A 19145-nucleotide genomic window follows, 5' to 3' on the forward strand; every position below is an offset into this window, starting at 1 on the left:
TACATAGTAGTTTTCCCAGTCCCTTAAAATGGTGGTTAGGCACAGAAAACAAACACTGACAGGGATGGAGTGTTTGAAGAAGGTGAAGTGTACAACATGTACATGTGTATGACATTAGAGGTAGTTTGGCATAACCTGCCATTGCTGAAATTTAAGTTACAGTATAAGAGACCTAGTTCCAAATCGTAATGGTAATACCTGCAAGAAATATATTTGTGTCTGTATCTGTGCTGTATAAACACACTCTCATGCACATATATGTGACACACAAGCTTCACAGACATGTAACAGCATTGGTTATGTATCTACTGACCTGTTATACCTAACCTTTAGACATCTAACTCCAGGTGTTGTTTAAAGCAAGGAGGCTCATGATTCAACCTCCCTGTTTAAAGCTATCTAGAGTGAGGGTTTGCTAGATGAAAGGGAGTTCCACTCTACGATAGTCTTGGAAGAGCTTGTTTCTGAACACCTCCATCCTGGGTTGCTATACATGTAACTGGGTACCTGTAGTCATGAGGAAGGCCAAGGCTCTTTCCTTCAACAGACCTGTCCTTTCCTTTAACATGACAGTTGCTACCAGGTCATTCCACACAGGTTGGTTTCATCTATATGTAACATGCCTTTAGGCATAACGCCAGTTTTGTATATTACCGGTAAGTACAAGCTAGATGAGACTGGACTGTGAGGTTTGATGTGCTCAGACTTCTCTTTTGGTTCAGGTCAGGTCAGGGATCTTTAACATACTCAAGGTGTGGCTCTCCTCCAACACGGGACCTCTGGCTTTTTGTACCATCAGAGAGAACATTATGTGAGCAAGTAAGGTACTCATTTCCAGGTAAGGAAAATGTAAAGTGCCTTCAAAAAGGTAACGACATTGCAATTGGGGGCCTGCTAGGTTTGCAGTGTGTTCAGCATGCAGGATACACATAAACACCACCAATATGGGGAAAGCTATACCTTGATCAGACCAGTCCTGTCAATTCCAATCTCAGACATTGACAGTTGCCACCAGGCCATTCTTACAATTGTGCACTGTGCATGTATTTTAGCCTGGATGCCAGCCATTCTACCTTAAAGTGCTCTAGGCCACTTCCTGAAAAGGCTGTCATCCAGGCTAGTGTATTCAGGATACATAATACATGTAAATACCACCAATACCGGGAAAGTCTTTCCTGAACAGATGTATGATCTGTCCTTTCCAATCTTTGTCAGCAGACCGTTCCCCCCAGCCCAGCCCACAGATGAGGCCTGTTGCGGTGTGGTAATGGTGCAGCCAAGTGGCTGGTGTTGGCAGGGGAACGGACAGGTTGGCCAAATATTGTGGGGAGGTGTCAGGTCTCCGCTGAACAGTATCATACAGGCTGATAGCAGCTTAGCCTGGTCACCATTCTCTACATGCCGGCTTAAAATTGTTTGTACTGGCTCCAGTCCTACCAGCATGGGCATTTATTTCCAGCCAGTCAGTCAGCATTTCTTTCTGACAGCCTTATGATTCTTTCCAGCCAGTCTTTCTGATTTCTGTAGTCCATTAGATGAAGTAATTCCAACACTGTAAAAACCATCCAACATGTGCCACAATGTAACAAGGCTGGCAGGTGGGTAACACTCTCAGCACCGTAGAGGTACCTGGGCAGGAGCCTTTGATTGTGTGGCTGCCAGGCTAACAGCAGCTCTGTGAACAAGCCTAGCCGCAAGGAGGAAAGAGGCTGATGATCCATGTAACCTGTAACCCTATCTGGATTCAGGCCTTGTTTCGTGGCTTTATCACATGCACACTGTGCAACAGTGACCTCTAGAGAACATGTTTAGTACTGCACTTCTTGCAGTAGAACTGCAGTATCTTTATCAAATATACTCCTTGAAGTGGACAGGTGAATCTTGAGAGGACTGAAATACATAAACCATCAAATTCTACAGATATCTAATGAATTATCTGTTCAAATGTTAAGCAAAAATACTGACATCATAAAACGTTGATCCTCTGGCTCAAACATACTTATCAACACAAACATATAAAACCTTCAGTTAGATCTCACTCACTTACTGAGAACAACTTTGCAAATGCAAGACCTACATGTAGCACTCAGCCATCTCCACACCAATTCAACATTTTATGACATTCCAAGTCATCCTCTAATTGATTGTAGACTCAACAACCCACATCATGGGCCAATATTTCCGTATTCTCACGGTTAGTCTTCTTGCAACAAAAGCTATTAAATGCTCGGGGAAGAGTGCAACTGATTATGGTCATATGTTCTCACTTATTTCACACCAAAAGATCACTCCAACATTTGCTTCCAATGTTCTTTATGGATCAAATAATCTGACTAGATGTACTACCAGTGGTTACTTCAAACTCGGGGAAGACATTCACAAGAAAGTGATAAACTTTAATGTTAGATATCACCCTAACTACCGGTACCTGTTATCACTAAAACAGGTAAACCATGGGATATAGAGTGACAGCATGACAGAACTCATGATCATGACTGTGGGAAACTCGTAATGTATTGTGCATTGCACTTTGGTAGGACGTCTTGTAAAAGTCGTTTTTGCATAAAGGATTTTGATTGTCCCATCTGTAGTTTTCAAATGTTGTGTTGGAAAAGACATCATCTGCAACAGGCAGAAATAGTCCCTCTGTGGCAAAACACCCTCCACAGCATAACTCACATAGTTCCCAAAAAAACTTAACACCGCTGTTGCACAAGTCTACGAAGGAGGCTAAATAACTTGGTATGAACTATTGGAATAGAAACAAAGCACAAAAAACAGTAATAAGAAGAGATTAAAGACATTGGGAGGAATTTATATTGGTGGGGTGAGGATGGGCTAGAGGAGCTTCTTACCACCATCACCTGAAATGTGAAGTTTGCTAACATCTAACACCTTCCCTGCCTTGAAGCCATCCAAACAAAAATGTTACCGAGCAACTCACAAAGTAGAAGTAGGGACTGTTTCTCCCCCAAGGTCTCTTTTCCTGAGAAACAACATTGTCACAACATTGAAGGGACTGGGCTCCAAGTACTGTGGTACTACTGCCCTGCTGGTACATGTATGTACTAGTACCACTGAGGAAACGTTACACACCAGCAACACCAAGGAACTAACACCACCTGTCTCCACTGGTATGCTACTGTAACAGAAGAACCACTCAATAGGTACCAGCATAAAGTACCATGGTACCACCATGTGCATCTAATAATAGCAGAAAAAGGAGCCTTTACTTTAAACACCAACACTGATACATGTGCACCTACCTCTATCTGCTACACTACATCTATAGGCGTATGCTAGATTATAATGATAGGATAATGCAGGAAATGTATATTACTTCACAATGTACTACATGTACAAATTCACAGCCCGAAACACCACTACAATGGTACTAACACCACTCCTTGCATCCCAAGTACATCTTTTCAAAGTTCATACAATGTCATATTGTCACATATCGTAAAAGCTCTCATAATAACTGCATTCTATAAAGGTTAAAAATTTTTCAATGAAATTTTTACCATAAAAAACGGAGGCTATACGTTACCTTACACTGGCCGCCGATGCAGACGTCAGGTGACCCCGGGCTGCAGGGCGTTCCATCCGTTACTGACAGCGAGAGACGTGCGTAGAAACGGTAGCCCTTCGCTCGACAGTTCAGCTCGCACTTCTGGGGAGCTGGAAGTATAGAAACGATAGAATCTCTATGACTGTGAGCATTGTGAAGCAGAGGTACATTGTACATTTCTTTGTTTCTGTAATAGTTCATCTCATGTTTCCTAAAATCACTAAAAAAAGTCACTTTTTATCATCTTTGAGCGATATAATGTTAGAGGTGAACATTCTGAAAAGTAGAGACATTTCTCTGTGAATGTGTGATTCAACTATGGGACACTAGGGGGCGTTCTTGCACAAGCCAGTGTCTGCTCCAAATGAAAAACAATTCTGAAACAGTGAAAGCAACAAAGTAAATAGTTTAAAAAATTTTCCCATAAGAACTGGAATGTTTTATTGTGTCGACCCTTGACCTTTCTCTTAGCAGATGAATACAACATGGCTACCGGGCTAAATAAAGGAGAGTGATTTATTGATACAAAAATACAACTCGAGCCATGTATAAGTATAACATGATTTATTTAATTTTCATCACAAATACTATACTGAAAATATACATCTGTGACACTAAGGGTTGTGTCTTCTGTATTCTCCTCTTCTATCATGGTCTAAAAGCTTGTTCATCTTCCAGAACTATCTAAGTCCCCTGAAAGATGTCAAACTAACTAGCTCTGTTCTCATGGGATCTACTCTGCCCCTCCCCCTCTATCTATTGGAATGTGCCTGTCCTGTCTGCACTTTAGCCCCCATATTTCAGTCTGGGTCGTCATGTATATAACTGTCCATAACTGTGATTTATGTCACTAACTACCACATACCAGACAGACCTACAAGAAAGTATGCAGCTATAGCTAGAGCATGTCTACTACCTTCAGTCTTAACCTTCTCCCAGCTAAAGTAGCCATTTGGCACCAAATATGCTCACAGGGTTAGGCAGCAGGGAGAAGGTTAAAAACATTTAGCAACTAAAAAGGCTGGCATTTGCTTGGGAGCAAATACAGCATACCTCCCTCCCCATCCTAAAATCAATAATAATTTAAGTATTGCAAAAGTGTGAATACCAGTAACGTACTGTGGACATGTGTCCTACCTATAGGCACCTTCATACCAATTTCAAGTCACTTGTTCTGAATAGTAGGAAAAATATAGATTTTTAGTTTAGAAATAGCCAAGAAGTCCCAAAATACATGAATTTTTTGTACATCATTTGGTAACCCTACACCAAATTTAAGTCATTTGTTTTTCTATACTGCCTGTACAGAATGTATTTATCTCCATATTTCCGTGTTGGGATGTCATGTGCCAAAAGTGTTGGAGACAGGAATGGGAGGAATGGGGTCACAACAAGAGGTCAGCCTGTCCATGACATTCAATCAACCACTACCAAAACTCTCCACACTCCCTACCTCCTTAACCAAATGTGCTGCAATAAGGCTAGTTCTGAAGGGAGAAGGTTAATTCTCTCTAGCAGGTTAACGTCCATCAGGCAACATGTGAGCAGAAATATCGACAACCCAGATAGATACATGATATGATTTCAAGTTACATGTACATGTATATACTTTTATTTGCTTCTCAAAAGAATGTTTTTCACAAGCCAGTCTTTGTTCATTGAATAACGCTAATCATGTTTGACTATTTTCAGAAACTGTTGTATTTCAGTGTTATTTGTGTCATACAAGTTACATGTACGGTCTTGACGTGCACTAACCAACAAACCAACATCAGTGAAACTAACCTTGCATTCTAACATAGAGGGCAGGTCTCCCACACACCATGCCACCACTGTTTTTTAAGCATTGCAGTTCATCACAATTTTGTTTACAAAACAAGAGTAATTCCTCGCCGGCCATGAAAAGCTGTTGTCATAACCATCGCTGGCTTTGATTTCACGTTTGTGCCAATATAGACGTTTGGCAGACAGGAAACAACTTCAAGGTCCGCACAATCCTCTGGTTATGTCAACTTTCTCTGGCTGGAGACTGTTTCATAAACAAGTGTAAAGGTGGTCTTGTGGTTCTTTAGGATCTCAAAGTTTTGGGTTTGAATCCTGGCAGGCCCCAAATGTTGTGCCCTTAACACCCTTAACATTTCCTCCCTTAACTCAGGTGAAAATGAGTCCTCTGTGAGTCTGATGGGACGTAAAGCTGCAAGTCCAGTGTTTGAGGAGAGTCACACCTCGAGCATGTAGAATCCACCAGAGTTATTGAAAAAGAGTAAGGGGTCCTTCCCGCTATGAGTGTGATAGTCACCTGTTACATTAATTCTTCCTTCATAAATCTCAGTAAATAATCCCCAACAGCCAGACTGAAATGTTATTCCTGAACTGTCTGTACAAACGGGATCTATGGATGACAATCACAGAGTTTGAAACAAGTACAGTCTAGACTCCTTTTGTGTACTTTGGTTCACAAAAACATGAAACCTTCAGACAGCATAACACACGAGTCTTGTACAAAATACATGTAGTATGTGTGCAATCCACCAGTCTTGTATCCTGCGAGTGTGATAGCTCCAAACACCATCATAGGCACCACGAATTCAACCTAATAGACTGGTTTAATATCATAATAAATTATATACTAATTAAAAGTAGTTGACATTGACATGTACATTAAGGGCCAGATTATTCTGCATTTCCTCACCAAACTGACTTCCACCTTCTAGCAAGCTTCTCCACATGAGACCTGTCCTTGGCCTCCCTCCTCCTAATTATAGCAATCACAACAATTTACCGCCTGCCCAAGACCTTGAACAGTGCACCGTGATCTGTTTGTGAGTTTATGAGGTGCTAGTTGGTGTCATGGACAGGGCAACATCCGATTTCCAACAAACAGTCGTGCACAGAAACAAATCAACAGTTGAAAATAGCCCCTGGAGTCTCATCTGTACTTGAACCAGACATACAAGTACTGTTACAGCAATACAAGGTGGACTTGCGACCAATATTTGACCAAACTTTAAAAAAATTCATGCTAGCAGGGCACTGTAGATTGGAGAATGCCATTTGTTCCATAGTGATACCTACTTGTAAGTGTAATGGTGGGGTATTATCAGGAGGGTTGTTATAGGGGACAGCGCCCTTGAACAGCACACGAACTGGCCGAGATTTGTGGACAGGTTTGAACAAGTTATCATGACATGTACATGTAAACGTCCCATTTATTTAAAACATACATGTTAACTGCATGTGTTGTGATAACCTTTGAAACAAAAGGACAGGGTCATACCAGATTGACAATATCTCTCTCACTATCCGATAATCGTAACGTCTGTTGTTTCATAATGTACTTTTTTTCTTATGGTACACTGTATATCACTTATGAGCCAGCACAAGAACCTATGTACAAGTGGCAGTTATATGCCATATCATAAAAAATATCACATTACAAAAGAAAAAAATGGTAAAGCCTGCTAAAGGAGACTATTTTTCAGCAGCATTACCTCTAAGCCATATATAAAAAAATTGGTGCCATAAGGCTAAAGTCAAACATGTTTGTCCTTGTAAATGCCCATGCATTGCCCATGCCATTGATCTGATCTTACATGCATTTATTGCTCCCCTTATATCTGAGACAACATGAGTGAGTCAAGCTTGTCTTGAGGATTGATGTCTCTGACTTAGGGGGAAGGGATGCTGTTTCAATATCAAACCTAAAGTTAGTTCAGAACCTAGAAGTGGTCTTAGTGTTGCACTGAGAATGGAGCTATGATGATATGTTAAAACTTAAATAAGAGAAGAAAAAGGCCAGAAGCAGGCTGGAGTAGCTAGACACATACACAGCAGAAGTGTAGGGCTCCTGTTTCACCTCACATTGGACCACCGGTGCTAGAATGAGCTTGTTTTTAAAGACTTTGAAGTGTGCTGATTACCAAGTGCACACAGACTATGTCAACACTTATGCCCCAAACATCCCTTTCCACTTCCATGTCAGGCAGAGCTCCACTATGTACAGACAACCTCAGGTAAACACCACGTCTCAATAGCTTTACTGCTAAGTATCTACGCTCCTCTACACTCAAGACTTGACAACTTAAAAGACGGCATACTACAACTCTGAGATGAGAACCTCTGGGTAGTGTGCTTGTATCTTGCTATCGGTAATTGAGACTTTACAACTTATGACAAGAATGCTAAGAGGAAAACTCCCAGCATTGTGTGCTTGCATCTCCATAACCTTTACTTGACAACTTAAGACGGGAGACAAGAATGATATGATGAAAACTGTGCTTGTATTTGGGTAAGACATGAAAACTTAAGAATGGACACAAGAATGCTGAGATGAAAAGTACAATGAGACTGTACCCTTATCTCTGTAATCTTAACTTGACAACTTAAGACAGGAGACAACAGGGGTTAAGGTGATAAGTACAAAGGGCCCCGACGAGTCTGCACTTAAATATGAGCACTTTACTCCTTTGGGTTGGCGTAAGACAATCTTGTAGCTTCCAATCCACCCAACAAGCTTGTTGACACGGCGCGACGCCCGGCGCGTAAAAACACAACAAAGAAAGCATTATCGGTTTGATCACGATATCTGTACACAATGCAGGGTATAAAGTTAATTCTGTTTATGGACTCGGCGGGGACATAAAACCATGCTTGTTCACTTCACACAGATCCCCTGCACAGACCAGCATTGTTGGCATTCCTGGCGGCTGACAAACGGCCAGATCAACAAACCAGCCACTTAATCTTAATGAGTCAATCATTGTAAAACAATCCGCACCCAGGTGCAAATGAGCTGGTGGGATAATGGCTAACGACCTCTTGATGTGTTTGACAGCTCTGGCCTTCGGTGGAGAAAAAGCGCGCGAGGTGTTGGTTCAACAAAACCACAAACACGGCCAAATCCGCGCAGGAAACACTGTCAGTTGTCACGAAATTGGAAAAGTCAGCCTGGTAATAAATTGTACCCCACTGATTGCCCCCCTGGCGCGGTTCTCTGCCTCACAGGCGATGGTTAAGACATTTTTCACATTTCAAGGGCACCGGGTTGAAAGCCTGGTTTTCACCTTGCGACTTGAGTCTACACCGAAGTTTCAGGGCATCTGAAAGAACTGGCTGTTCTTTATACAACTTCTGTACCCGGGGGGACTTAAAAGAAAGAGCAATGTGTACAATCTATTCATGATTCTCATTGAAAAAGGAACAAAGAGGGGGTATGTCAGCAACTTTAAGGTACACCTGACAACAGGGCTACTTGATATACAGTCTCAAAACACCTCTATGTTAATGTACTGAAAAAGGCAAATATTTGTTTGAAATTCTGTAGACGTACATGTATTATTTGGCAATTATAGATCAGTGTGGTGACAAAACTTTAAAAGGTTCAACATACAACAAACAATACATACATGCATAACTATGTGCACATGTATGTATGTGGGACTGGGCGAGTCCCATTTCTTGCGAGGAGAAATTTGAAGAATTCAAAGTTTAAATGTCAAGACTGAATTATATTATTAAGAAAGAATACAGACAAATTTGGATCAATTAAGCCTTCAAAACAGCAACATACTTATCATTCCAGATAGATAACACATTCCAGATAGGTGACACATTTCAAAGCTCTGTTCTCCCCCGTCTTTCGTGTGGAATGTGCAATTTAGACAATAATATGACTACAGAACAGTCAAATATCATTAAACAAGACAGTTAGTGATTAGAAAAAAGTAACCCTCTGGTGACTTATAACACCATTGCACTCAACATTGCTGGTAAATAACCAGTACATACCACATGTATTAAACCATCCTGCAGCAAATAAGCACACTTGTGAAGAAAAAGTACCCACTTGGGCACAACATGGCATAAAAGAGCCCACTTGGGCACAAAATGGCATAGAAGTGCCTACTTGTGCACAAAATGGCAGTAAAGTGCCCACCAGGGGACAAAATGGCAAAAAAGGGCCCTCTGGTGCAGAAAATGGCAGAAAAGTACCACTTGGGCACTCAACTTGTTTCCTATTTCAAGTCATAAATTCTACTTTTATCACATGTGAACTATAACATTTAAAAGACTGTCGCTGGTAGACTTGAGTCAAGTTGAGAAAACTCCGATAAGTGCAATGAGAGTGCTTTTGAAGGATGACAAATTAACAGGTGTTCTCTTTTTTGTAAGAGGAGAAAACTTATTTCAATCCAATGATTTCTTTATTTCCGAATCAACACACTACCTCCACACAACATCTTCCAAAGTTTTTGTATCTCATTGTAGTTTTGTACCCTATAGTAGATTATATGATGCAACATCTGTAATCTTAAATTTCTAGGATATGTTAAGTTCTCAAGTGCATTTTGCTGGGTTGCTGCCCTCCTTATGCCACGGAAGGTTCCTACACTAAGACCCTGCTGAGGGCACGTGGCGGTCAGCAGCCGACAAGACCAGCCACTAATGCCGTGTTTACTCCCTGGAACATGACACAACAATAACAACAGGAACACACCTCCTCTCTCATCACTCATTAAAACCTACCCAAGCCAGGAGTGCCCCACCACCTGAGGCCACACATGCCCATATACCACCACCACCATTAGCACAGAGAAAGGTCCATTGTCAACTCAATACTAAAACATTGGCCGGGAAGGACCGCTGACCCCCAGTGTTTAACTAACACAAGTATTGATTACTTAGTGGAAAGGGTAACACAGTAGCACCCATTTAGAAAGACTGGAGCAGAAAGATTGGTGAGTTTCATGGGAGATAGGTAAATGAATGGATGAACCATAGGTTTGTGTGTGGTGTTGAAATAAAACATGCCTGCCCAGCCCCCACATGGGACTTTGCACCTGTTCCTGCAGGAAATACCACTTGCACTAATTGGTTTTGTATGAATGACAAAAGGCAAACACTATTAAACCAAACAAAATTTGAATGTTAGGAAAAAACATACAAAGCAGAAAGCTTTGCCAAATGGGGGAGGGGGAATGTAGTACTAGTACTTTTTAGTAGGACAGCATTGTGTGGGATTAGTCAATTTTACTTTTACTTGTTTTTACACATAATGTATGAAACAGAGGCGAGCAGTAGAAACAGATAAAAACCCACTGGTCCCGGGCCGGGGTTCGAACCCACGACCAAACCCAGGCACCAGTCCACAGGCAGACACTCTAACCACTTGGCCGAAAAGGTCTAGACCCATCAGCTGGGTCAGTTGGTAGCACCTATAAACCCCCCACTGTTACAATAATGTTACCCCATTTCCAAATGCCCGGATATTCTTTACATAAGAACAACTTAATTCACCATTATGCATTGCCGGCTTGCCTGAATTAACGATTAATTTGTCAGTCCTCCTATATTTACCGTTAAGCGTTGCTAGGATTCCCCCATGCAGACCCTCTCATAGAATTTTTGCATCCTGTCCGACCAACAACCAACAACTTCTGTTATGCTATAAAAATGTCACTAAGTCCGTGCTGCTTGCACACACTCTTGCACACACTTAGAACTAAGTTTCCGGTTATTGACATTTCAAGAACTCTCCCAAGTGTAAAGAACTTGACACACGCGCCGCGCCGTGAGACGAGTCTCATCTCACTTCGAAAAACTTCCCATCGCCCCCCTCCCCACCGTCACGCGCAAGGCAGAAGGTCCCAAACCGCGCGATAATTCACGCTTTTCGGCGGAACCAGAGTTGCTGGAAGGTACCGGGAAGATGCGTGTTGGAGTAAGAACGCCTTTACCGCTATTCCCGGATGGGAAAACCGCTCAAATTGGTTATGAAAACTTGGTCATCTGTCCTGCCGTCCGGATCCCGGTCTCTTCATCAGCGAGCAAAGCATCATGGGAACGTTTGGACAGCGAGGAGGACCCGAGAAAACTTTTTCCCCCACAAAACGTATTCAGCTGAGCCAAATGTTTAGACTCTTTCAGGTTACCGGGAAAATAGTAAAAAATTGCCAAAAATCTTAATAGTATAACTAGTTATATGCCAGAAAATTAAGCCGACTAGGATAGAAGGTAACGTTACAGCCTGCAACCTACGGAGTTGCAACGTACTGAACTGCGAACTGTAACGTTACCTCTAGCCTGTTTGAGTGTTAACTCTTCTGGCATACTAATATCCAGGCTACAATGATATGGAAGGAACGAAAGGTGTTTTAGTGTTTATTTGTTGCCAAGTCATCCCTTTGAACGTTATCATCAACTCTTCAAAGGGTATAAAATGGAAGACAGCTGAGCGTTTTCCTCCATCCCTATCATACAACGTGACTGCCAAAAAAGTGCTTGGTAGACCCTTTCCCTCTTTTTCTTTTGATTGATATGGTTTTTGTTCCTTCACAGATCGCCTCAACATAAAAGACTAAAAGACATGAAAAACGAGTAAAGGCATACAAAAGCAAGCCATTATGTCAGCTCGGAAGTCAGGAAAAGGGTTCTGACAGGTTTTTATAACGTTAACGGTTCCTGTATTGTTGCGAGGTCACGGACCATATGGTGCCGATCCATTCCGCAGACGTCTACACCGCTGTCATTACGTCTAAAGCCTCGAGAAGAAAAGGGGGCGTCAAGATATAAGCAGCCAAGCTTTATCAAAGCAATTCCACAGTCTTGGCAGTGAGCAAGAAATACAGTCGTCCTGGGCCGCTGACAGGACCCCCCGCGTGCACTTTGTACACTCGGCCTGCCCGCGACTCCTGCGCACCCCGGCCGTACGTCACGCTGACAACCCAGCCAGCCGTGCCGTCTGAGGGACCTGTCCGTCACGGCTGTTGCCAAGGGTAACGGTCCGGGAGACCCAGAACACACATGCCCCGCGGGGTGGCGGGAAGAGGTGACCCGACCCCGGATAGACCCCATACTAACGGGGTGGCTTCCCCCGGGCAGGCAGCGCTAACCCAACCCCCGGGAGATGTGGCCCAACCCCCGGGGAGAAGTAACTCCATCCGAAGGAATTTGCGCACACACCAACACGTTTGGATCATCAGCACGCTCTTTACAGAAAGTGTTGAAGTACAAACTGTAACGTTACGTCTCATCTCAACTCATAGTTCATTGTGACCGTTTGGGCACCACAGAAGAACTACTAGTAATAACCAGTTTTCTCCTACGCCCTTCTCTGTTTTCTGTTCTTTCTTTAGTTTCATTTAGTGACTTGCATCTTGATTGTTTATTGCTTGTTGTACTGTAACCGTTCCTTGCTTCTTTTTTTTAAGCCTGAGGCAGCGTCAGATCTAAACTATAAGGAAACACTTACCGTTCTCCGTCTTCATTTGTTGGGCTTGGAAAGGTAAAAAGATAGGAGCTTATTCATACAGAATAGTGCTCACTACAATAGAGTTACATTATATATATAGCACCACATAAGTCACATTTACGAATATGTGATGATGTGTCGAAATGTACGAAAGTTTGTGAAGGAAAATATTAGCACTGCCAAGACTCATGACTGATTCAGTTATAGTGAGAAATTACGCTGCCGTCATTTGAGAGAAGACCGATCGCGACATTCCGATATTTCTCCTCCCTCAAATATTGTGACGGCTCCTGACAATACGTATGCCGGACAATGGCAACCTTGTTGATGATTGAAGAAACTTTGTACTGTAAGGCTGGCGGTCCTGTACATGAAGAAAGAGGTCCTGTTTAGTAAGAAAGCAGTCCTGTACTTTAAGAAAGAGGCACTGTACCTTCTAGGAAGGGTTCCCACTGGTACAGCCTGCCCATGAAAGGTTTGCTGTTGTAGGTGGTGCACTGCTCAGCACGAGCGTCCGGCGTGCCAGGGGGGCAGGTCTGAGGGGGGTGTCAAGGGGAGGGGGTAGGTCAAAATCAACACGTTTATCTTGAAGTAATCTCCAAGCAGATGTTAACGTTTCTGTTGCACACTATAGTTGCTAACGTTGAGAAAATTATATAGAACGTTACAGCTTTGTTTGAAGTGAATGTTACTAGACTGTAGACAGACGTTTCTATGAATCGATAACAACAACAAAAAACGCAAAACTACGATAACTTATTAGTGTACGTTAGATTTGTACCTGTTCTGCGCATGCTTTGTACCGCCTGAAGATGCCCGCACAGTTGTACTTGCCTACGTCATTTCCGCTCGGGTAGACCGCCGTACTGCAAGAAAAAATATAAAAATTCATGTTTTTGTTTAAAATATCAAATCAGTTCCGTGAGATAAAATGAAGAGACCAGCTTTCAGTACAGTACTTATAAAAACGATGAAATTGTAGTATATTGATCCTGGCACTGTTCTTTTTTTTAATATCAAATAATCCTGGATGTGAGGTCAAGATCGACCGGAACTATATAAGCCGAAAAAAGTATTGGAGGCTATTATTACGAGCAACAAAGTTCTTTGCGACTTATCCTTGGTTGTGAGTAGAGAATTTTGTTATACAGGCACTTACCAACCTGATTAGACCATTTATGCTAGTAGTATATACTGACCCTGATACTCTACATACGTGTACATCAGCTGTATATTTTACGTAAACTCTGCCGGAGATGCGTTCTCGTTACCTGCCCCGGTGCGCTTACCTATCCTCCACACCTGCGTACAGGCACCTCCGTGTCTGGTGGGCCACGCCCCTTCCGCAGGTGCGCGAACAGGTGGACCAGGGGCCCCAGGTGCCCCAGGTGTACTGGGACAGCTGCCGCTTCTTCTGCAGGTGAGGACAAATCGGTCAGCAAGAAATCCGAGATTTCAGACTTCCGGGAAATATTGGAGGTCCCTCATGCAATCCTCGCGTCCTGACCAGGTTCCCGACCAGAGCCATTGCCTGTGCCTGACCTTTTGACCTACAATCATTCTGCCAGTCAAGCTTTCCCCAACCACCTGCTGCCAACCTAAACTGCCCGGCCGGGCACTGCACACAAACCCACGGCTCAGCCACCCAAAACGATACTTTCGTACCCAGAAGTAACAATAGGCGTTCAAAAACCAACACATGCCTCACTCAGCCACATGCATACAGTTGTAGCTGTTGGCCGGAGAGGAATATCGTTGTGTATCATTTAATCTTTTAAAAAATCGAGACACCTTGCTGCAAAAGTGGACAAATTCACGTCGATATTCTTCAAAGGTTCTTGGGTCTTCTCAAGAATAGAAGCCCTGGTTACGTAAGGTTTTCATCTCGATCCCTTGGATTCATACAACGTGAGGTGTACATTTTCCTTTTGACTGAAATTTCGCAGCTGTTCATAGAGCTGAAGAACAAAAATAATCAAGCCACTGACTCATTTCGCTATTATATAGTTTTACGATAAAAGTTTTCGGTGTTTTAAGTCGGCTTAATTTTCCATTGTTTCCACAGCCAGCTTCACCAACTCCTGCATAACTTTCTCGCATGCTTATCTGTACTTGTTTTGAATATATCTCATAATAACTGTTGTCGAATGTCATATGGTTGTGATCATCATCCTTGTAGCGCCAGTTCTTCTTAACGTACCGAACAGGCTCTTCATTGGCTTCCTGTACTTCTCTATTTATGTTTGATTGCATCGGTGTTGATTGTCGATAGTAAAATGCAGAAAAGAGGGAGGGGGGGATGTGGATGAAAGTACAAAAGTCGCCGTGTCTTTGCTACACGTATAAAGAAACGCTTAAGAGACGCTGTAAGCCGTTTGCGAAAAGGTGGCGTTTATAGTCTCTAGGACCACTACAGTATACTGTTATGATGGAAATATACCAGCCGCTCAGAAAACTGGAGAACGAAAATAATCAAACTATCAACCCCTTTTCGCTACAGTTTGTAAGATAAAAGGAATCTGTGCCAACAATCACAACGAATGCCATAAACAACGAATAACAAAATCCTTTTGCCAGTACTAAATTATTGCCTTCGTTAAGAATGTTATGTTTTCGGTACGGTTCGCGTCTGTGTGTGTATGTGTCCCTCTGAAAACATATCGAGAAGCCTTGGATGGATTGTCATGATATTTGGTAGGTGGGTAGGTCTTGATGAGACCTCCAAATAATTAGATTTTCGACCCTTGGTACTTTGTTAAGGTACTGCCGTGGAAATTCCACTTTTGATATGTTATGATTTGGACATGCTAGACTCACGACGTTTGGCTGGTAGATAGCGCCTGTACTTGAAAAAAAAACTAACGTAGTAGCTTGTCCTGGAACTGCGGGAGCGTTTCTTTGAAAAGTCTTTATTTGAGGGAGGATAACTAAAGAAACGGAGCTTAAGCGATGTTTGCGATCATATGTATGCGTTAGTGACGTAACGTTATAGAATAAGCCCACGCAAATACATGTATATGGCATTGCTCTCTTTCATGCGCCTTTTTCGAGTAGTTGCTGTAGTAGCCGGTGCTTTTAATTATTCGACCCGACTCGATGATCTGCTTGAAGACTGGAGAAAAACAAACGGAGACCTGTCGAAGGAGACGGCGATGTTAGGACAAGGAGATGAAGCCCACACAACAGAAAGGCGCCAAGTGGGTACAAAGTGGCTGCAGTCCAAGCCGTGTAGTCCCCGCCCGCTGCCAAACTTGTCTCGGCGCGCACGGAACGATCCCTTATCAGTCCCCCCAGCACCAGGAGCGGGAGGGTTATCAGGCGAACCCAGCTCTCGTTTTCCCAACTGTCGCCAACACTCCAGATCTGTTCACACTCCGGGCTTCTCAGTCACTTCCACTTTCCGCTTATCAATTAAAGACCTTCCCCTAGGCACGCAGCCGTCAGTCTGCCACTAGCTTAGTCACGTGCTAACTTTCAAGCAGACTACTGACTACGGTAGTGTGTGTGGATTTCGCTCGTTACTGTATGACTTTTCGCCTTTTTTCTTGGTCTTTCGATCGGTCACATCATGAAGATCTCTGCGACTTCCCCTTTCCGCTAATCTATCTGATAGTTTCCCTAGGTCTCTACCACACGCCAAAGGGTTGCTGGAAACCAGTGAAAGTTGGCCAAATAGACTGCCATACGGCCATCTCCTCTGGGATATTAAAACATAAATTATCATATAATCTGGATATTGTGTGCAAGGAAATCCGAAAATATTTCAGGAATGGGCAACAAACCGTGGGTATCTGACTGTTGGTCAGGGTTCGAGCCCTGTAGATGACACCGCGTGGCATCTTACATCCATGGAGAAATAAGGAACGTTAGCAATCTTTTTTTTATAAAGAAGCACCATCAGGTGTGATAACTCTGGATTCATTCATTCATTCATTTATTCATTCATTTTCCTTTCCTTTCTTTATTCCTCCACTTTCGGAGAGCAATAAACATTAAAATACATGAGTACACAACATTACAAAACACATAAATTAAAATGATAATTTTTCTCCTACAATCAAGCAGTTACTATGTTAGAGATAAAATCATTCATTCATTCAATTCTCCGCTGCACGACTTACCTTATGTCTCGCACTCTCAGCCCTCACGATCACCAGCCCCAGCAGTACCGCTGCTATCCTGCAGGGGGAAAATAATGATTGTTTGTGTGTTTGTTTGTTTGTGTGTTTGTTTTATTAGGATCTCCATTAGTGTAAATTTCACACTAGTCTTCCTGGAGTTTGTAGAGAATGACCAGATAGTCGTAGTATTTGCATCCCACAAAAAATGTGAGACGAAAATACGCCCTGTTTTTTCTTCTTCTTCTAAAATTGTGTTCCGACATCAAACATAAACATGTCATTTTCGCACTTTTTGCAAAATACATGACAACCGTTTCCAACAGGCTGTTTTAACTTGGTAACGTTATATATAAGGCGCCTGGCCAAGAAACCTGATTTGGAATTGGAGGCTAGCGATAGTTCCAACCGTACGCGGAGTGACAGATCTGGAGATATCCAGGGTTAAAAGCGTCCATGAAAAGCCTGTTATTTCGCATGGCTATGCGTCTGTAACTCCTGGGAATTGACCTGAACTAACCTTAAAATGCGCGGAAATTCTGACACAGAAAAAATCCTTTAGCAACGGCGGGAGACAAACGCCACCTGTAGAACCTGTTGTGGAGGCAAGTCGACACCTCATCTCACCTGCCGTACAGGTAATCCCACCTGCCGCCCAGGTAAACACGGCTGAGTGTCCGGTCAACACACAGACCCTTCACCTGCCGCCTGGTGTAAACACGGGCCGACCTGCGCCACTCCACACGCGCCAGCAGCCGCACACGCATAGGCATCTCCAAGCAGATATGGGGCTGGTTTTGCACGTGAAGCATGCGGCATTTTTAGCGTCTTTCCAGTGGCCAAAGGGAGCAGAAAAGATAAAAAGAGCGGACCACAAGATAGAACAGCGTAAAAATTAAAGTTTCGCAAAAGCACGCCGACATCTACATCTGCTTGGAGACTTATAACATGCTAGGCCCGAGTTCAGATGGTCTTAGATAGCGTGCGGGGTTTCTTAGGGTCTGGGTGCCATCCTCTGTAGCTTCCGCCGGCTCCCTAGCTAATGTCGCGGGCTAGCCGGCGAAAACTAAGGAGGATGGCACCCAGGCTACGAACTGAGAGGGGCTGTGGAAACGTTCCTTGTATGTTGGCCCTGGAGTCGAGGAGCTACCCTGTGTAGGCCCTGGAAACAGTCTGGCATCAAGGCTATCTGTATACCCAAGCAGAATTTTGGTATACATTTCGGTGTGGATTTGTCTCTTCGTTTATTTCGTGCGTCTTTCTTGCAAGTTGTGTTAAACATTCTCTACGACATTCTATGGTTAGCCAGGTATTGCTACAATACGGGAACAGGACGCGTTATTTGTAGGAAGGGTTCCTCTTCGAGATGACCGTCAAGAAGATGTTTGAAGGAAAGGCTGTGACATTCTCTTAAAACACGTCCTATATTTTTGGACAATGGGTCCATCAGAAAAACGGGATATGTTAGAGAATTAATCTCACGATCCTCCCTCCACGCGTCTGCTTGGAGATAATCTTAGCTTTATTCAGCTGGGGTCCCAGACACGTCCTGACCTGTGGGGTCAAGTTCATGTCCAGCCGTCCCGGAATAGCGCGGGTCACGGCGGGGTCACGTCAGGTCAGGCCGACATGTCTGGGTGGTCGGTGCGCACAATCTCCAAGCAGATGTTTGGGTAGAATAAACAATTCTAGTATCTCGACATTTTCCGACTGCAGACTGTTATTCTTTTTTTGCTCGGAGATTAGGTTTGTACAGGTCTCTAATCAGCCTCTGTAGAACGTTTTGATGTTGTCGTTTGTTTGGATGGCTGTAATTATAAATTTGGGTGATAAAATTGTGTGACCCTTGATTTCGTAATTGCAATATGGCGCACGGTGTGATTTACAACTCAACAAAACACAGAAAATGTGACAAAAACTTTGTTATATATGGACGAAATTAGTTAAAGTTGAGCGATCTGTCACATCTTCAGCCGCTCAGCGATATCAGCCTCTACTTGAAATGGAGCCTAACACTAGTAACGATGGACTTCGATACTCAAACACGGGATCCTTGGACACAACCACAGACCGCAAAATTGTCAAAACGCCACATGGTTGCATTTCTTCTGGTAAAGACTAGATGTTGGAATACTTCAATCACAGTATGTTCCGCATCACCCGAGGTACCAACATCACCGCGCTCAAGTCCAACGTCCGGAACAAT

General features: G+C 43.1%; 1 protein-coding gene across 10 annotated transcripts in view; it reads right to left on the minus strand.

Annotated features, from left to right (window-relative positions):
* Nucleotides 1-19145, minus strand: part of LOC109469672 (thrombospondin type-1 domain-containing protein 4-like) — a 101357-nt gene that overhangs the window by 53704 nt on the left and 28508 nt on the right. For all 10 annotated transcript variants that reach the window (XM_019768219.1, XM_019768222.1, XM_019768221.1 and 7 more), the window contains exons 3-7: nt 16943-17000; nt 14111-14235; nt 13603-13687; nt 13255-13357; nt 3551-3681 (exon numbers count right to left, since the gene is read on the minus strand). In XM_019768219.1, coding sequence (XP_019623778.1) covers nt 3551-3681; nt 13255-13357; nt 13603-13687; nt 14111-14235; nt 16943-17000 — 502 coding nt within the window. The remainder of the gene's footprint in view (nt 1-3550; nt 3682-13254; nt 13358-13602; nt 13688-14110; nt 14236-16942; nt 17001-19145) is intronic.

Source organism: Branchiostoma belcheri, unplaced genomic scaffold (genome assembly GCF_001625305.1).
Source record: "Branchiostoma belcheri isolate BF01 breed outbred unplaced genomic scaffold, Haploidv18h27 scaffold21, whole genome shotgun sequence".
Lineage (NCBI taxonomy): Eukaryota > Metazoa > Chordata > Leptocardii > Amphioxiformes > Branchiostomatidae > Branchiostoma > Branchiostoma belcheri.